This window comes from Peromyscus leucopus, chromosome 4 (genome assembly GCF_004664715.2).
Source record: "Peromyscus leucopus breed LL Stock chromosome 4, UCI_PerLeu_2.1, whole genome shotgun sequence".
NCBI classification, from domain to species: Eukaryota; Metazoa; Chordata; class Mammalia; order Rodentia; family Cricetidae; genus Peromyscus; species Peromyscus leucopus.
The window spans coordinates 122,714,522-122,733,938 of record NC_051066.1 but is presented as its reverse complement, the minus strand read 5'-3'; the positions used below and the strand labels follow the sequence as shown (position 1 = coordinate 122,733,938).

Here is a 19,417-nt window from a genome sequence, read left to right as displayed (position 1 = left end):
GACTTGTCCCAGCATGGTACCAGGAGCTTTGCCAGTAAGGTGAAACCAAAGGCTGACTGGCCTTCCTTCCCAGGATACTGCTTTGGATTTGAATACCACCCAGTGAGCGACTTGAATGTTGATTTTATTGCTGTAATCTCTCGTTGGTGCTTGCATGTACTGGATACTGGGGACATGTTAAAACATAGGACCCAGGTCTTTTTCCTTGTTTTTTTTTTGTAACATGATTATTCCGATGTCTGCTTTTGTTTCTGGACTCAACAGACTGGAAGGTATAAAGATATAAATGTTTAGTTTATTATGGACATAATTTGCTTATTATATTGTGGTGTGCTAATAATTTGAATTAGAGCACCAAAGTCTGAGGGGAAGGTGTCTGTTCCAGTGAATAAAGTACCCTCCGCACTGCAGGCTGCAGTCTCTCTCCCGAATTGAGACCTAGAGGTGAGAAACTTGGGATTGGCCCAACAGAGTGTACTGAATTACTCCGTTCACCTTGGAGGAAGGGAACCCGGAGACAAGATGTTTGTGGAAGTCTGAAATTACAATCTTGTGATTGATTATCTGCTGTAGCACAGGTGCCCTCCCTATTCCAGGGTGGCAGCGGCTGGCCTGTGGTAACTGACACCCTCAAAGATCATGTAGACCTCAGTTAGGAAATGCATGCATGAATCCTTTCAAGATAACGGAAAAAAAACACATCAAGACCTCATGACAGGGCATTCACAGTACCAAGTGAGCATGCTGTGTTTTGTTAGAACAGAGCACACGTTCTCTTTTTACAGTGATCTCACACTGATGTTGAGACCTTGTCTGTGTGAACTGGCTTCTTAGAAGAGAGTTGCCCAGATGCCTGCTGTCTTGTCAATGTCCTCTGGCTTGTTTGGGTGCGTGTATGGCACGGTAGCTGTTAGAGAGTGACACCTAGTGTTTGGTGTGCATGTGACATGGGATGGGAAGGAAAGAGCTGACTTGAAGCCTTCCTTCCCAGCCATTGATCCTGCAGACCTGGGGCATTCACTGAATGACCTTGAGCTAGCCTGCAGGTCTTTGGTACTCTCTAGAGTCCTTGAGGGAAGCATTTAAATTTTAAGTTTCTGGGGTGTCGAGAACCAAATTACAGCATTTCGTGCAGACTTGGTTATTTCTCTCTCATTGCTTATGCAGACTGTCCAGTGAATTTTTTAACATAAAAAATTGGCATAGAAAGGATAGCCAGTTAATTATGCTCGTACAAAAGTAGGAGAGAGAGAAAGATGTGGTAGCTTTTAGCCAAAAAGCAAAAGCCTGCATGAGATGGAGACTAGCATGGCAGCTGTGGCTGTGATGGACACTTCTTAGGTGAGTTTCGTGTGTGCAAGTCAAACTCTTCTTAGAGCTGGGAATTCTTCAGGGCAAAGTCCACCTCTTATAACAGAATTTCATGCTACTACTTTGAGGATTTGGGAAATGTCTAGTGCAGGTTTTTTCCTCTCTTAGGGTTAGACCTGAATATTGATGTGCAAGTGGAAAGATAAACTTATGAAATGTGTCATGTCTCTGCTTCCAAGGCTTTCAGTGTTGCAATGTTAATACATAGTGAAAGGGGTTTAAATTTGTATGTTAGTACCTCCTGGGGCTGTTTTCTCTGTCGGTCTGTGGTTTTGCATATCTGGTGCTGGTGCTCCCTTGGCCTCCCTGCCCAGCCTCTTGCTGTTGTCTGTAGGTGGCAGTCCTCTGCTCTCTCTCTCTCCCTCACCCTCTCCAGGGCTCTCATGGAATGCAGTTCTGCTTCCATCACCTGCAGAACTGTGATCACACTCTCAGTGCTCCTCCAAGGACCTCTTCCTCTGACCTCTGCCTCCTCATGCCTGTCACCCCAGAAGTCCTCAGACCAGCAGAAAAGCTTTCTGGGGGGAGGGTGGGCACTGTTTACTCTTCTGAAATGCCCTTCTCTTGTAGTCTCAACTCTTCGTTTTCTTCAAAATCCTGTTCAAAGGTATTTCTGCCTTTCCCCCTGAGATGCTAACTGTCAAGGCAGGGGTGGTATCTTTGGTCTCTCACATGGTATCTGTCACAGAATGAGCACTTAACAAGAATATTAATTAATTAATTAAACAGATAATTTAAACCTATACCCTCTGAGTGATCCATTTATTGAATTCATTGTTTTCTGTGGGTACATGTGCATACATGCCTCATGAGTAGTTCTCTGTGTTTTATTGTCAACTTTTATGTGTTTAAAAGCCATTTCTGATGAACTTGGTATTTTATTGGGGAATTTAACCTGCTTATACTTAAGCTTTTTGTGAAACAATGAACATTTTTTTACCTTTATCTTTGTTTTAGGAAGAGTCACTGTTTTTGGATTTGTGGAATATGCTTTGCAATTTGTTAGGTATAATATATATTTTCTTTCATCCCAGTAATTAATTATCTTTAAATTAATTAAACAATATCATCCATTTTTTCTATATCAAGAATAAGATGTTTAATAGTAGCCTTGTTCTTTTTAACTCTCTACGTCTTTAGTAGTTCTTATTTCTCAACATTTTAGGCAATTTATATCATGTAATTTTGTGGTGATATTTTATTTGTGCTGAAATGTGATTTTTCTTTTGTATGCTAATAAATAAAGTTTGCCTGGAGAGCAGAGGACATAGCCAGTAATTTTTAAGTAAACATAGAAGTCAGGCAGTGGTAACACATGCCCTTAATCCAATCATGTGGCAGGCAGGGTCTCTGTGTGTTCAAGGACATACTAGGCAACAGCCAAGAGTGATGATACAAGCCTTTAATCCCAGTACCAACCATAGAGACCTGGAGGTCTGTACAGACAGGCAGTGACTAGGAAGTGAGGTAGCTGGGCTAAGAGCCAATGAGAGTGCAGAACAGCAAGGCAATAAAAGCCTGGGTAGACAGGAAGTAGCTCTCTTGGGAAGCTATGGCGGCTCTCACTATTTCCCTGATCTCTAAGGCTTTCGTCCCTATATTTGGCTCTGTGTTTCTTATTTAATAAGACCATTTGGAAATTCGTCTACATTATTTTATTATAGTATTTTTCAGATGCTGTTTCTCTCATGTTAAGTGATTTGGAAAATCTATTTTTATTAGCATGTTAAAATACCAGTTATGTAAACAGCTCACTGCTATAGAATTTTTATTTCTATATTCTTGTTAGGGAATTACTTTGCTTAGTATTTGTTGCTAGTATATGAATTATGTACTTTGTTGAGGTTGATGTACTTCTAGCTCAGGAACACCTTTCCTTGAACTTCAGATATGTATATGCATGTATAAGTGACTGCATAATTTTCAGATCATTGCACCCCTCTCCTTTGATGTGTGTGTCTCAAGGGAGCTGTACTTTGCTGCAGATAATTTACCAGGAACTGCATTGTTGTGTAGGCCCTTGGTCTGCTTTGGGTCTCTGTTGTCCTCACGTTCTCTCTGGGTCCTGATGCCCACTCAGTGGCTCGTGATCAGTTTACCACACTGTCCTTTGGATCTCACTGCTGATGAAAAGATCAAGGTCAGCCTGACTGTTGTTTGATGAATATACTACATTTTCTGTTTGATTTTGCCTAGTGCTTTTCGCTTTGTATTGAATTTACAACTTTAAGTGTGTTTTGCTCTTTTATGTGGTTCTGGGGAATTTGTGATGTACAATGTTGTGGCACATGGGGTATTCTGTAATAGTCTAGATTCATGCTGTCCATGCTTTCCATCTTAATGTAGTTAATGTTTTCTGACTTCAGAAGGTTATTTAATAATCTGTTTTTTACTTTATACATTTTTTTTTTTTTGTTTTCATCATCTGTTTAATATCCACTTGAGTCTTTAAGAAAGTGAGTTAGAAATGTCGAACTCACAGAGATCCTGCTGTGCTCTGCTGTTTGAGGGATTACAGCCGTGGGACCACCACCAGCTCATTATTTTTTTTAGAGAGTCACCATCCACACTTTTTTGCTGCTTTAAGTAAACTTAAGTAGACAATAAACTTTTCATTTGATACTTTGCTTTTGTGTTTCATTAATATGTCATTCCTTTGAACATCATGTTCCAGCTGCACTGGACTTCCTTGGGAGAGAGTCACCCTTTAATCCAGCACTTCTGGTAAGACAAGTAGACAGAATCTCTGTGATTCGAGGCCATGCCTGGTCTTCAAGTGAGTTCCAGCAAAAAAAGTACACAGAAAATTTAAAAAAAAAAAAAAAAAAAAAAAAATTATGTTCCATTCTTATTTTAGATGTCTTTTATTGAAATTTAAGTTCACGTTTCTTACAAACTTAAGAAACTGTTTTCTTCTGGGCTAAGAAAAATATTGTCTCTTAAGCAATGACCTAATCATGTATTGAGATTTAAAATGTTTGGAGACACATTTAGTTTTCAGTTATCTTTATTAAATGCCATTTAATGCTACCCTACTCTCTTTTATTGCTGTGAAGAGACACCATGACCATGGCAACTCTTATAAAGAAAATATTTCATTGTAGTGGCTCACTTACAATTTTCAGAGATTCAGACCATTTTCGTCATGACAGGAAGCATGGTGGCCTGCAGGCAGATGTGGTGCTGGAGAGGTAGCTGAGAGTCCTGCATCTTGCAGGTAACAAGAAGTTGACTGAGACACTGGACAGTATCCTAAGCATAGGAAACCTCAAAGCCTGCCACCACCGTGACACATATCATCCAACAAGGCCATGTCCACTCCAACAAAGCCACATCCCCCCAATAGTGCCACTTCTTATGAAATTATGGGGGCCAATTACATTAAAATTACTCCACCTACCATGTTAGGGTTGTTGCACGAATCCTAAATGGTCTTATAATACAAACCTGGAGCCAGCTATGAGGGTGACAGCTGAAAGATCAGAGAAGCAAAGGAGCTAGCCACAAGCAAGCCTCTTACCTCACCAATGCCTCAGCTTTAAATAGACCAAGTTCCTGTCTCCTCCGGCCTTATATTCCTTTCTCTGCCCAGCCATATCATTTCCTGTCTCAACCTTCCTAGTGCTGGCTTTAGAGGTGTATGATCCCAAGTGCTGGAATTAAAGGTGTGTACCACCACTACGTGGCTGTTTTTCTTTTAGACTGAATTAATCTTATGTAGCCCAGCATGCCCTTGAACTCACAGAGATCCTGACAGATCTCTGCCTCTGCCACCCGAGTGCTAGGATTAAAGGTATGTGCTCCCTTGCGGGCGGTGGTGGCGGCGGCGGCGGGCGGCGGCGGCGGCGGCGGCGGCGGCGGCGCACGCCTTTAATCCCAGCACTCGGGAGCAGAGGCAGGCGGATCTTTGTGAGTTCAAGGCCAGCCTGGCTACCAAGTGAGTTCCAGGAAAGGCGCAAAGCTACACAGAGAAACCCTGTCTCGAAAAAACCAAAAAAAAAAAAAAAAAAAAAAGGTATGTGCTCCCACTGCCTGACCTCTGAGGCTAACTCTGTGTTTCGCTCTTTCCTCTGATCAGGCAAGCTTTATTTCCTAGATTACAAACAATATATCACCACATAGGGTAGTATTTCCTCCTTTGCCTGTGTGTGTGTGTGTGTGTGTGTGTGTGTGTGTGTGTGTGTGTGTGTGTAAACTAAGACTAGAATTACTTTGATTTCTTTTTGTGATTTTTTTCACTCACCTATTTGTTCATGCTTATTAGGAAATACTGTATGCTGGGTACTGGTTCTGATGATGGGGATACAAGATGTATCACTAAAGTGTGGGTCCTTTCTCCCAGGTAATCTAGCTATAATGGCAGAGTAGGCCTTATGCCTATCATCTGAGAAGAATGCTGGTAGAGGAGTGTCTTTTGGAAGTGGTCTTATTCCAGGAGGTGAAATTTGAGTTTGGTGTTTACAGTGGCCAGTAGGGATATGACAATATGGAACTCTGTTTTCCTTACTCCATAACAGCATGCTGACACAGACTAAATTAGTAGAAGCGATTTCTGGTATAAGAAAACCAGCATATATTTTTTTTTATAAAACTAAAATGTATTCATGCTATTCTATGGACTGGGATTAGTTGTTTGTTTATTTATTTAATGCCCCAAGCACAGCCTCCCCTCCCTCCTCTCCTTCCACCCCTCCCCCACCCTCTACCCCTAATCCACTCTTCCTCTATATTCTCTCAGAAGGGGCAGCCCTCCTGTGGGCATCAGCAAAGCATAGCATAGCAAACTGCCATAAGACCAAGCACCTCCCCTTGTATTCAGGCAGGACAAGGCAATCCAGCATATTCATTTTGTTTTTAAAATTATCTGTTTGTTCATGTTAGTTCTGTCTCTCTTGAATTTAAAGGTTCTAAACAACTATTGGTCACCAGTGAAACTATTCTGTCTGTGCAAGAGTTGAGTTATTTTTATTAACTGGCGAGAACCCACCAGATAATAGCAAAAATGGTGTCTGTCTGTAGGTTGACATGGAAGCATGTGTGCGTGCCTGTGGGCTCTATGTGCATGGTCCCTCTTAAGCCAGACTGGTTGTGCAGTCCAGGCACCTGCAGAATGCTCTTGTGAAAGGACTGCTAGTTCTCATTCTACCTTTTCTGCACATTGTTACTCCCAAGGTCACGAAGCTGAGATGTCTGCTCTTTTAAATGAAGTCTTCTGTTTTCTCCCAGGGCAGCATCTTCTGTACGCACACCATCGTGCCCTACAGCTGGCCTGGGGAAGGGTTGCTCCCCACTCTCTAGTCCCGCACTGAACAGGTTTAGTTGGTTGTTTCAGGTAGATAACTGGTATGCATTAGTATGTAATATCTTCCTCACTCTTTGCCGCCCTACTTTCCATGTAGACTTACAATCAAGTGTGAATCGACTTGGGTTGTGCTGCAATCATCTGGTAATAATTTGGAGAAAAAAGTTTCCCATCTAAATTAAATGAAGACTGGAGTTTTAAAGTTCACTGTGGCATCTTGTATAAACTCCAACTTATGTTTCATATTATTCCTGGTCATGCAGTAGGTTCTGAAGAAAAAGTAGCTATGGATAATCAGTTAAAAGAACGACAGATTCCCTGATGTGCTGATCGGTAGTAATACCTAATTTCGATTTTGAGTGTGCTGTAATGGATTACCATATAGATGCAGCTGAGCACTGAGCATTAAACAGAGTCATGTGTTTTCCAGAAAAGTAATATTTATTCACACTGTGTGGCTTTCTTGGAATATTTTTTTATTTTATTCTCCAGTGAAACTACAAACAAGATGTCAATAGCTTATGTGGCATTCACAGCAGTATAGCTTAGAATATCAGCTGCAGTACAAGAAATGCCAGATTGCATTTGCCTCACCAAAGATAGGCTCCATCTGGGACTTCTGAGGTACAGGCTTAGCATTTAGACTAGGTAGTTGTGTTTGGTTTTATATTTATTGACCCTCATAGGACTTAATCCATAAAAAACAGCCCTCACAATGTTAGTGTACAGGAAGAAGTGGCAGTATGGATATTGTTTCAGTCTCTGAATTATTGTATTAAGTTTTGTCATTTGAGGATATATTCTTTTAAAAGAACTATTTTGATTGTGTGTGTGTGTGTGTGTGTGTGTGTGTGTGTGTGTGTGTGAGTGCATGTGCCGTGGAGCACATGTGACAGTCAGAGGTCAACTTGTGGAAGTTAATACTCTCCTTCCATCATGTAGGTCCTGGGGATTGAACTCAGGCTGTCAGGCTTGGTAGCAAGTGCATTTCCATAATCCATCTCACAGGTCCTTTTAGGATATTATTACCTCAAACATTGGACATGATGTTTCATATCTAAACCTTAGAGAATATTTCTCAATATCTTTAAAGCAGACTCATTTATAAATCTGAATTATTTTGAGAAGTAACAATGATTGTCATGACCTTAAGTGAATTGAAGATGATTTTTGTTGCAGACTTAGACGTATGCAGACATGTTTATTCACATCTACTTGATGCATTTTCTGTTTTTTTGTATATATGTATATATATGTATATATATATATATATTTCTTTTTCTTTTTCTTTTCTTTTCTTTTTTTTTTTTTTTTTTGAGACGGGGTTTCTTTGTGTAGCCGTGGCCATCCTGGAAGTCATTCTGGAGACCAGGCTAGTCTCATACTTAGAGATCCGCCTGCCTCTGCCTCCTGAGTGCTGAGATTAAAGGCATGTGCCACCACGGCCCAACCTGTTTTCTCATATTAAAAGGTGCTTTTCTTTGTTATATACTAATAAAAGAAAACCAAGTGAGGAATAAAAATATGTGTTTTGAGAAGTATGACTCAGTGCCAATTTGGTTGAAGAGCAAAGGGAATGTCGGACATTAATGTAGATCAAGACAAGATCCACCCCGAATCTTTAATTCACCTAGCACCTTCTTGAATAATGGTATCCAAAGGTTATCCTGCCATGTAGCTGGGAGCTGCCCTTAAAGGAGAACTCAGAAGAAGGTGTGCCATCTGCTCAAGCAAAATGACCTGTCAGGAAGCAGGCAGCAAAGCACAGGAAGACCTCCGAGGAAGAAGACTTCCATCTGTATGAAGCTACTTCCAGCTGAATTTGGAAGCAAAGCTGGGGGGCATCTGGGCTCCTGAAGTGGGGTACACTTCTCTTAGTGTTCCAGCCTTTTAATCTGATGCGAGTAACCTAATTAATAGTTTCAATATTGCTGTGGCACACAAAAAGATGTGTTGCTCAGATTCTCCTTCAAGGGTTTGCCACCCCTTACAAGAGTGGCACCCACTGATAGCCTCTGGCTGTTAGTGCCTCAGCCGTCCAGCCCTGCTCACACTCTCTTCTCCATTAGGCTGGAGTATAGGGTCTCACCTCTAGTTGTTTGGGCCTTTGCTCCAGAGCTCCGTCTCAGCTCACAGTGGCTCCCCTGCTCACCCTGTTTCCTTCCCATTCCTTCCCTGGTGCTACTCTTCTGTCATCTGTTTCTAGTAACTCCGTTGTAGCAGATTTTCCAAAGAACTTGTCTTGCAAAGATTCTTGTTAATTTGTTACCAAAGATACTGACTGACTTTGACCCTGTTGTGGCTATAGGTGGCTCTTGAGTTGTTTGGTCTGGCAGCAGCCTAGACATGGAGTCCTTCATTTTAGTCCAATTCCAGAGTTCCAGTTTCTAGCTGGCTGTGGCTATTCATCTCTGTGGGCTCTTGCTCCCATGTGTTGTATTCCACAGGCACGGCGTGGAAGAGTGGGGGAGCGGGTACAGGGGCATTAAAGATTATATCCTTTTGGTAGAACAAGGCTCATGTGAGTTTTAATTGTCATCCTAAAAAGCAGGATTTCCTAAACTTTTTCTACTCATGATCCTCTTTTTTTTTTTTTCCCTAGAGACAGGGTTTCTCTGTGTAGTTTTGCGCCTTTCCTGGGACTCACTTGGTAGTCCAGGCTGGCCTCGAACTCACAGAGATCCACCTGGCTCTGCCTCCCAAGTGCTGGGATTAAAGGTGTGCGCCACCACCGCCCGGCTCATGATCCTCTTTTGTCAGAGAAATTTTTACTCTACCTCGGTTATATAGGTATAAAATAGGTACTCAAATGAAACATTTATTGATAATAGATCACAAAGAAACTCATTTTAAAATAATTCTTTGATATACATATAGTTTTACCATTTATTAAAGTTGGAATCATATTTGCATATAAATAAGATAGATGTGCTTATTTGTTTTTACCTTAAGAATTAGATTTTAGCAGAGTATTTGAAGTAAGATATAGGATGTCTTCAGAGTTTTTCACAGTTGATCACTGTTTTTATTTTCTGACTTTCAATGCTGAGGATGCCACTCTGCAAAAATACGTAGTATAAAGTAGCAGAAATGCATTAAGGCCACTTTAGAAATTGCTAGAAATGCTGTCCTAATCTTGTGCCAACGTTCATTTAATGATTTTGAACTCAACTAACAGTTTTAAGAATCAAGCTCACTAATGCAATACAAACCAAAGATGCACTAATTTAATGCTTATGTTCTGAAGAATGTTTGTAGGAAATAATGGAATTCTTTGTTGCCTATAATTAAACCATTGTGTTTCTATATGAGCAAAAAACGTGTATACTTCATAAAAGCACTAGAGTTCATAAACATACAGTAGTTTCAGATCTGAGCTGTGGTGTTTTAGGAAGTGCAGAATGTGTGTGTTGTGTATTTTGAACCAAGTCGGCAGTGAAATTGTGCAGTACAACACGGTCAAGTACTGCTAGCCATATCTTAGATTCATTCTAATGATGTTTGATTTGAATTAGTTTTTGGTTGTTGCTTGTTCAGAAACCTTGGACTGTTGCCAACTTTTTTTGTAACTGCTACACTGTTAGGTGATGCTATTTGGAGTTGCACCCCATAGTTTAAGGAGCTGGCTTGTAGAGAGAGAACTGACTTTTTAGGGATGAGATGTGGCTCCGTGGTAGAGCACTTGCACAGCAACTATGAGGCTCTCCGTAGTAAGAACTGACTTTCACATCTTCTGATCCCCTTTTAAATGTAATTCTTTAAAGCTGTGCATGGTGGCCTGCACCTTCAATCAGGAGACAGAGGTCAGTGGTTCTCTGTGAGTTAAAGGTCAGCCTGACTTACATAGTGAGTTCTAGGACAGCCAGGGCTACATAGAGAGATACTGTCTAAAAAAATTATTTATGTGTATGTGTATGTCTGTCTTAGTTAGGATTTCTATTATTGTGAAGAGATACTATGACCACAGCAACTCTCATAAAGGAAAACATTTAAGTGAGGTGACTCACAGTTCAGAGGTTTAGTCCATTATTGTCATGGTGGAAACATGGCAGCATGCAGGCAGACATGGTGCTGGAGAAGGAGCTGAGAGTTCTTATATCTTGATCCACAGGCAACAAACAGAAAGTGGTCTGAGACACTAGCCATGCCTTGAGCATATATGGGACCTCAAAGCTCACCCCCATGGTTATACACTTCCTCCAACAAGGCCATACCTACTCCAACAAAGCCATACCTGCAAATAGTACCACTCCTTGTGAGTTTATGGGGGCCAGTTATGTTCAAACAACTGAAGTGTCTATGTATGTATGTGTGTGTAAGTGTTCATTTTTGCATGCTTATGTGTGTGTTTACAGGTATGCACATGCCACAGTGTGTACCTGGAGGTCAAAAGACAGTTGTTGGTTCTTGCTTTCCACCTAGGTTGAGGCAAGCTCTGCTGTTGTTCACAGCTGCTTACAGCAAGCTAACTTCCAGAGATTCTCCTGTCTCTGCCTCCCATATCCCTGTAAGAATGCTGCGATTATAGACTCACACATCTGCAGGATGCAAGAATAGGGATTTTCGTCCCACAGTGATAACGTATTACCAATGACAATAGATATATTTTGACCATTTGCAGTTTTCTGTATTAAAAAAGAGTAATTGCTGGGGCAGTGAATTGGCTTAGTGGGCAAAGGTGTGTGCTATCAGCCAGACAACCCACTCCAGTCCCTGTTACCCACATGTGTAAAGAGAAAACTGACTCCCAAAGTTGTCCTCTGACCCCTCAACAATAAATACAGAAATACAATGAATAGTTTAAGTAGTTATATTAAAAATAAAGGAATCTTAGAATCTAAGTATAATTTACCAGATTGTGCTCTGGAGTGGGGGTCAGAGGGAGGATTGATTTGGGTTTTGGATTTGTGTGTGTGTGTGTGTGTGTGTGTGTGTGTGTGTGTGTGTGTGAGAGAGAGAGAGAGAGAGAGAGAGAGAGAGCGCATAATCAAATCTTTAAAAATTGTTTGAGAATTTCATACATAAATATAATGTATTTTGATTAAATCCACTCCCTTTTCAAATTCCCTTCAATTCTTCCCTTTCCCCGCTCAACTTCATGTGCTCTGTTTTTAAATCCATCGTGTCACTTAGTACTTCTTGTTAGCATGGGCATAGGACCATCCATTGGAGCGTAGGTAGTCTCCGGGGGCCATATCCCTGAAGAGCTGACTCCCTCACTCAACAGCCAGCTTTTGGTAGTGAGGCTACTTTTATTAGCCCAGTCTTCCTGTTCTTCAGGAATTTGTTTGTTGCCCACTAATGGATACTTTCATAAGTACAATCTTAAGACCTACTTGGAGGCATTAATTTTATGAGATTTTTACATATATTTTAAACTTACACCTATTTATTTATTTGTGTGTTGAAGGGGAGGTAAGTAATATGGGCCTATCACAAAAATGTATTTCATTTTTATAAATTTTTATTTTGTAGAAAATACTGCAGTTTCTACCTGAACGAATTTTCTTTCGATGGCATTACCAGAGTATAGGTAAGATGAAAGCACTCTATCAGTGGTACGGATTTCTACCAGCTGAGGTTTCAGCAATGCTTTATGTAGCTAATACCACCAAGGTAGCCTGTAGAGAGAACTAAAGGTGTGGTAATTAAAATCAAGTCCAGCTGGCGGAGTCAGGCTCCCCCACCACAGGCTCAGGAAATAGCCTGGAAGAGGGGGTGGAGCGACTGTGAGAGTCAGGAGTTGGGGAGCGCTGTTGGCACCATGAACTCACAGTGGCTGCAGCTGCCTGCCCAAGCCCTGCATGAGATCAAGCCTGTTAATGTTACAGGTGGATGAAGGAGGGAGGGGGTTAAAAAAGAGCAGAGGACATGAAGTTGGGAGGGGCTCTAGTGGGAGGGGGTCCAGCAGGAGTTGGAGCAGGGAGTGGGAAATGAGTATGATCAAAAGAGATTGTATATGTGTATTAAATTTTCCATGGATACATTTTAAAAAATTAAATCTCTCATTCTAAATGTGCCCTTTGAGGTGTAGCCCATGGGCTCCCCAGGAGTGTGCTAAAGGTGCAGAATTTCAGGCCCCAGTTTGACCCACTGAGCATGGTGGTCTTTTAACAAGAGACACAAAAGGACTCCTGTGCATATGAAGTCGAGAAACACTGATCTTGAGTATTTTCTTAAATAATTGTACATTATTCCTTACCAAAAATAATTGTTCTTTAAGCCTGCATTATTGATTCAAAATTCCCACTTGAATACTTTCAGAAGTAGCAGCCAGAGGGAACTTGCATAAAGAAAGCAAATGGCATTGTTGCCCTTCTGCCCAGCTCTTTACATCTGACAGCACAGTTGCAATTTAAAATGCCCACCTAACTGGAGCATTCCAGGGCACCCATTATGAGTTCTGCATGGGGTTTTTAAAGAGTTCCTGCTTCAGTCCGACCTGTAAGACTCTGCACTTGAAACAACTTTTCTTAACAGTTGGCTGCCTACAGTGGAGGAAGGTGTGAGCCTTGGAATGAATGGAATCTGACTTTATTTGATAATTGATTTCTTTCACTATTTATTGAGGGGAGAGATGAACCTTTGGGGCAGAAACAAAGAGCATGTCACCATTCTTGCTTTGGATAGGCCTCTTGCCCCATGGGTAGATAGATGAGAAAAGTAATACAGTGCAATTGTTGCTGTGAGAGGCATATAGTGGGAAGGCACAAGAAAGGTTGAATAGGTCCACCCAGGAGAAGTTGAGGGACCCTTCAAGAGAAGTCACTTCCTCCGGAGCCTTGAAAGGTGAGCAGGGCTTCCTGGTTGTGAGAGCAACATGCACAAAGTCAAAGAACTTGAAAAAAAAAAAAATGGCATCATCAGTAGATATTCCAAAATCCAGAATTCTAATCCTAATTTAGGATTGTTTCTATGAAAACAGGTAATAAACTCTTACAGAAACTGAATTCGAGTTTTGTGTTACAAATTTAAATTTAAAGAAGATAAAGCATGTGTACTATATATATACCCGTGGAACTCAGTGACTGAATCTTTATTCTGAGAGAGCTCATTAATCTTTAAATCCTTCAAATAAGCAAAGAAAATTTCTTAAATCTGAGGAAGTTTGCCCTAGCATTTCTTGAACTTCATTATATAAAAAAATTAAAAAAAAAAATTCAAGATCCAAAATATACTAAAGAAAATTTAATTCTTTGTAAATGAGAATAACGTGTGCAGCTGTCTTGGCTATTCAGGAAGAATCATCATGGCCAGGATGAGCTAACTGGGGGCCCTGCTTGTCTAAGTTCATGAGGGAATGGCTGAACCCATGCTCCTGTGAGCATGGAGCCAGTTCTCTTGGTTAAGCAATAACCCCACAGCTTGGCCTTTCTTTCACCTCCTTGGTCATCTGAAACTTTGCTTTTCTTGGAGACACCTCTGACTCCCTCAGGATCATGGAGATGAGGTCATGGCCTTTCTTTATGAAGTGCTAATTCCAGAAATGGCTCAGCACCCTAATCTTGGACTGTGCCAGCTTGGTGCCATGTTGTCTCATCTCCTTTTTTTTCCATGGTCTTGTTCTCTCCTGGTCCTTCACCTTGTTACCCATAAGCTCATTGTCCTCCTCCATCCTTAAGTGGCTTCTTGCCCTTTGTTATCATGTAGATAGCTGTCTGATCACAGACTTACATCTAGTCTCTTTTCTAGCCACTTCTAGGCCACTGTTCTGATTCTTTTTTTTTTTTTTTTTTTTTTTTTTGTTTTTTGAGACAGGGTTTCTTGTACTTTTGCTTTCTGACTCACTTGTAGTCAGCTGGCTCAACTACAGAGATCCACTGGCTCTGCTCCGATGCTGGATTAGGCGTGCGCCACCACTGCCCGGCTCTGATTTTTATTATAATAAAACAGCTTTATTGGGGGAGGAATAAACAGAATATATAAGCAATGTCATGAACATAGGATCACCCCCAATTTTCCTCAACCTCCTTGGTAATATCTCTGTTCCCTTCTTCCCTACCTCCTCCCCAAGCACTGATACATTTTCACAAGATTCCCTAGATACGATACTAAGTAAAACCCATAAAAGAAAAAAAAAAAACAAAACAAAACAAAAAAACAAAACACACTGATGACTTGGATTGCTTCAAATCCACCGCTGGTCTGCCTTTGCCTTTTTTAGAGTCTTGTTTAGATGGAATCAGGTAGCACTGTTCTTTTTTTGTTTATTTGGCATCTGCTTAGTTAGAGTTATTGGTGGCGGATGAAACACCATGACCAACTTGGGGAGGAAAGGGTTTGTCTGGCTTACATATCCTGAATCACTGAGGGAAGCCAAGGTAGGAACTCAAACTGGGCAGGAACCTGGAGGCAGGAGCTGATGTTTACTGGCTTGGTTCTCATGGCTTGCTCAGCTGTCTTTCTTACAGAACCCAATACTCACCAGCTCAGGATGGTAATATCTATGGTGGGCTGACCCCTCCCTCATCAATCACCAATTAGGAAAATCCTCTACAGGCTTGCCAACAACCTCAGGTTATTGAGGCGTTTTCTCAACTGAGATTTCTTTCTTTCAAATAACAGTAGCTTGTATCAAGTTAACATAAAACTAGCCACCACAGCATCTTTTCCACTCTACTTGTTTTGAGATTCATCTGTATGCTATGTACTAAGAGTTCATTCCCTTTTATTTCTGAGTAGAATAGTATTCCATTGTATGGCTTTGCCATCATATTTGATCCATTCTCTTGCTGATATAGTGTTCAGTTGATTCTCATATTTGACTGTTATGCATAAACCTACTGTTATTTGTATACAGGTCTTTAGGTAGACATAAGCTTTCCTATCTCCTGTAGAGTACACTTAACTGGTAAACTGTTTTGCAGAGTGGCTATATCATTTTATGTCCTCAGCAGTGTAATAGTTCAGTTAATAGCAGATGTTATGGTCAGTGTTTAGTTTTTGGTTGTTCTATCTCATTGACTCATGGTGTTGAATGTCTTTTTAAGTGATTTATGTGCGTCTCTGGTAACATATATTTCAAGGCTACCCATTTAAAAGTTTCATTGTTTTATTTTCTTAATTTTTATTTTTTGGGGTTCCAGTATTTTGTATGGAAGTCTTATCAGATATATGCCTTGGAAATATTTTCTCTATATTTTACTGTAGTTTGAAGAACAATGTTTTTAACTTTGAAGAAGTCCAATTTGCCATTTTTATGGGTATACTTTTTATTGTCATATCTAGGAATCTTTAAAAATATTTTATTTAATATTTATACATGCATATAATGTGTTTGGATCAAAGCTACTCCTCATTCCCTTCCCTCCAGTTCCCCCCTTTTATCTGTCCAACCAGTTTTCCCTCCAAACTTCCTATACTCTCTCTCTCTCTTTAAAAAAATATTGCTGAATCCTTTACTGCTTCCTGTAAGGGCATAGGTGTAGGCATACCATGCCCTGGAGCATGGCTTCTCAGGCCCACAGCCCTGAAGAGTTGACTCCCCCCCCCCCCCAGCAGCCATCAGTTGCCACCTGCTCCTCAGATGGCCATGGGAATCTGTTATTAATACAAAATCATAAAGATCTCCTGTGTTTGCTCATGTGCTGTGGGGGGGGGGCACCCCCCGCCCCTCTCCCCCGCACCCCCAGTCTCACTCTGTAGACTGGCTGGGCTGGGATTCACAGAGATCCACCTGCTTCTGTCTCCCAAGTGCACCATCACACTTGGCCTATTTTTTTCTAGTCATTTTATGGTTATGTTTCACATTTAGGTCCTTGATCCATTTTAAAACAATTTTTGATGAATTTTACTTCCTTCAGTGGACCGCTGTTCCTGTGTACTTGAGTGGATGTAGAAGTGCCCGAAAATTCTGTGTTCTTCCTCTGCTTGCCACTTGCTGTGGTCCTTGCAGATCAGCAGCCAGGGGATTGTTCTTTGTGCCCCCGACCTTGCCTGTGAAAGGACCAACTGATGGTGTGTGGTATTGCTCACCACAGTGGTTTGAGACATGAGACAGAGAACAAGTTTTTAAAGAAAAAAAAACAAAATAAAAATAGGAAAGAACTTTGCACAATTAAAGTTCGATTAAAAATATCTGTACGAACTTTTAGCTTGGAAAATATTTTTAAAATATCTTTAAAAGATTGTCATTTGTGGCACTTGCTTCTATTCGCAGCACTCAGGAAGGAGAGTCAGGTGGATCTCGAGTTCAAGGCCAACCTGGTCTACATAGCAAGTTCACTGCCCTCCTGAGCCACTGAGCTATATCTCTCTAGCCCCCGATTACTATGTTTCAGAGATATTATACTATGAGATATGACCAACATCTTAAAATCCAAGTTTTTGGAAAGAGAAAGGAGCAACCATGCATAGATGGATAATTCTGTTCTCAGAAGACATGACAGACCATACAAGACCCCAGTGTGAGGTGTGGAACCTCCTTGTAAATTGTTCCTCAGAGAGGCCCCAGAAGCCCCCGCCCCCAACAGCACAAGCCATAGTGCTGGGAGGTGCTGTGCAGATTCCCTGCAGACTGGAACGCTGACCTGTCACGCAGGATGTGCTCACTGTGTGCAGTTATCAACTGCTCCAGTTCACATGCACAGGGCACACTAGATAGAAGTCGGACCTGACAGTGCCTGTGTCTGGAATCTCAGTGCTCTTAGTGGGAGGTAGGAGGCACTGTGAAAGCTACCCAACCAAGAGGAAGTTTCTGGCTCAGCTTCAGTTTGATTTCTCTATCTCTTGCATCCAAAAGCATGCGAAATCTTCAGGGTCTTACCATCTAGTTCTGGTAGACAACCAAGAAGAATGGCAACAACTTGTGTTGTTTGGGGACCTCCAGTGCCTCTCATTTTATGAGATTTTTTTAAATCTTTCTGGGCCTGGGTGACTGACCCACTCAGTCTAATTTTCTCCAGCTCCTCTCATTTACCTGCACATTTCATTTTTTTTCTTTAAAACTGAATAAGATTCCATTTTGTGTGTGTGTGTGTGTATACATATGTGTGTGTGTGTACATATATATATATGTATATATATATATGTCTTATTTTTGTTATCTACCCATCAGTTGATGGACATCTAGGCTGGTTCCATTTCTTAGCTATTGTGACTAGGACAGCAATGAGATGGATGAGCAAGTGTCTCTGTAATAGGAATGTCTGTCATTTGGACTTTTTAAAAAGACTTTTTAAGAGGCTCATACTCAAAGTACTACTATATTTAAAATTATCTTTTCTCCTGTGAGGTTGCTTGCCTTTGAAGGTCAGTCTTATATTTTTGAAAAGGCATGCATTTTTTTTTCCTTTCTAAAGCTGATCTTTAAACAGATATTTTGAGGACTGTTGTGTTAAGAATGCTTGCTGCTCTTGCAGAGGACAGGGGTTTGGTTCCAAGTACCCACACATTGGGTGGCTCACATCTGGCTGTAACTCTAGTTCTAGGGGATCCAGTGCCCTCTTCTGGCTCTGAGGTCAGTTGCACTAACAGTGCATACACATACATGTACCTGCATGCACACATACATTACATCTACACATTTAAATAAAAAATAGAATAAAATAAATGTAGATACTAAGTATTCCCTCATATACCTTAAATATTTATTTGTATACTCTATTTCTAATCAGTTGTTTTAAACTTCCAGGTTCAACTTTAAAAAAGCTTCTACACACTGGAAATTCTATTAAGGTAATCATTTCTGATGAAAGTACAATGGAATATTTCTTTAAATTTTTTAGATATATTTATTTTATTGTATGTGTTTGAGTGTTTTGCCTGCGTGTATGTGTATGTACCACATGTGTCCTTGGTGCCAGCAGAGGTCAGAAGAGGTCAGAAGAGGGCGTTGGATCCTCTGGAACTTGAGTTATGGATGGTTGTGATGAAGGCTGTGGGAACTCCTCCCGTATGTTTCATTTGCATCTGATAACACATTGTAAATCCTCATTTACAAATGTATTTTCTTTTATTGACATCTTTTTAATCATTTAGGAATACAGAGAAGGAGGACTGTGTGTTTTGAATTCTAAAAATAGGGTAGAGATGGAAGTGAGTGTAGCGTGAAAAGCGTTCATGTTCTGTTGGGCACTGCTCACCATTCAGATCATGGTGAAGGTGCAGGAGGGAGCCGAGTATAGACACGAGGCAGGGAAGCTGGACAGCAGCCCATGTCACTCAGCCAGCTCCTCGGAGTCCCATTAGCTCTAAAGAACATTATGTTAACATGACTGAAATTCTGCTCTGTTCTCCCCTAGTGTAAATGTAGAAGGAGAGTCTCTCTGACATTGCTCCTGTGGACAATTGAGCATTGATGATAGGGATATTGTTGCCTTACAAAATGGCAGTGGGAGCCAGACACTGCCTTTTGTGCCATATGCAAGTTAACTCAATCCTCCCATTTCACAGATGGGACAACTAAGACACAGAGAAGTCAAATGATTCTCCATGTATCACAGCTAGACAGTAGCAAAGGGTGAATTTGAACCCAGGCCTCTAACTCTCGTGCCCAAGCTTTTAGCCTTTGTACTACATTGCATCCTTGCTTGTTACTGAAGGAAGAGCTTCTGTACTTTAATGATACTTTATCCCCTCCCCTTCCTTCCCTTTCTCTTTTTTGGAGGTGGGGAGGATCTTGCTTTGAAGCTCAGGCTGGCCTGAAACTTGAGATTTCTCCTGTCTCAGACTCCCACATGCTGGGATTACAGATGTTATACCACCATACTATACCAGACACATGCACACTCTCTCTCTTTCTTT

General features: G+C 41.0%; 1 protein-coding gene across 2 annotated transcripts in view; it reads left to right on the top strand.

Moving 5' to 3' along the window:
- Positions 1-19,417, top strand: part of Ralgapa2 (Ral GTPase activating protein catalytic subunit alpha 2) — a 273,441-nt gene that overhangs the window by 43,882 nt on the left and 210,142 nt on the right. For both annotated transcript variants that reach the window (XM_037205268.1, XM_028881854.2), the window contains exons 4-5: positions 12,149-12,206; positions 18,306-18,349. In XM_037205268.1, the coding sequence (XP_037061163.1) occupies positions 12,149-12,206; positions 18,306-18,349 (102 nt within the window). The remainder of the gene's footprint in view (positions 1-12,148; positions 12,207-18,305; positions 18,350-19,417) is intronic.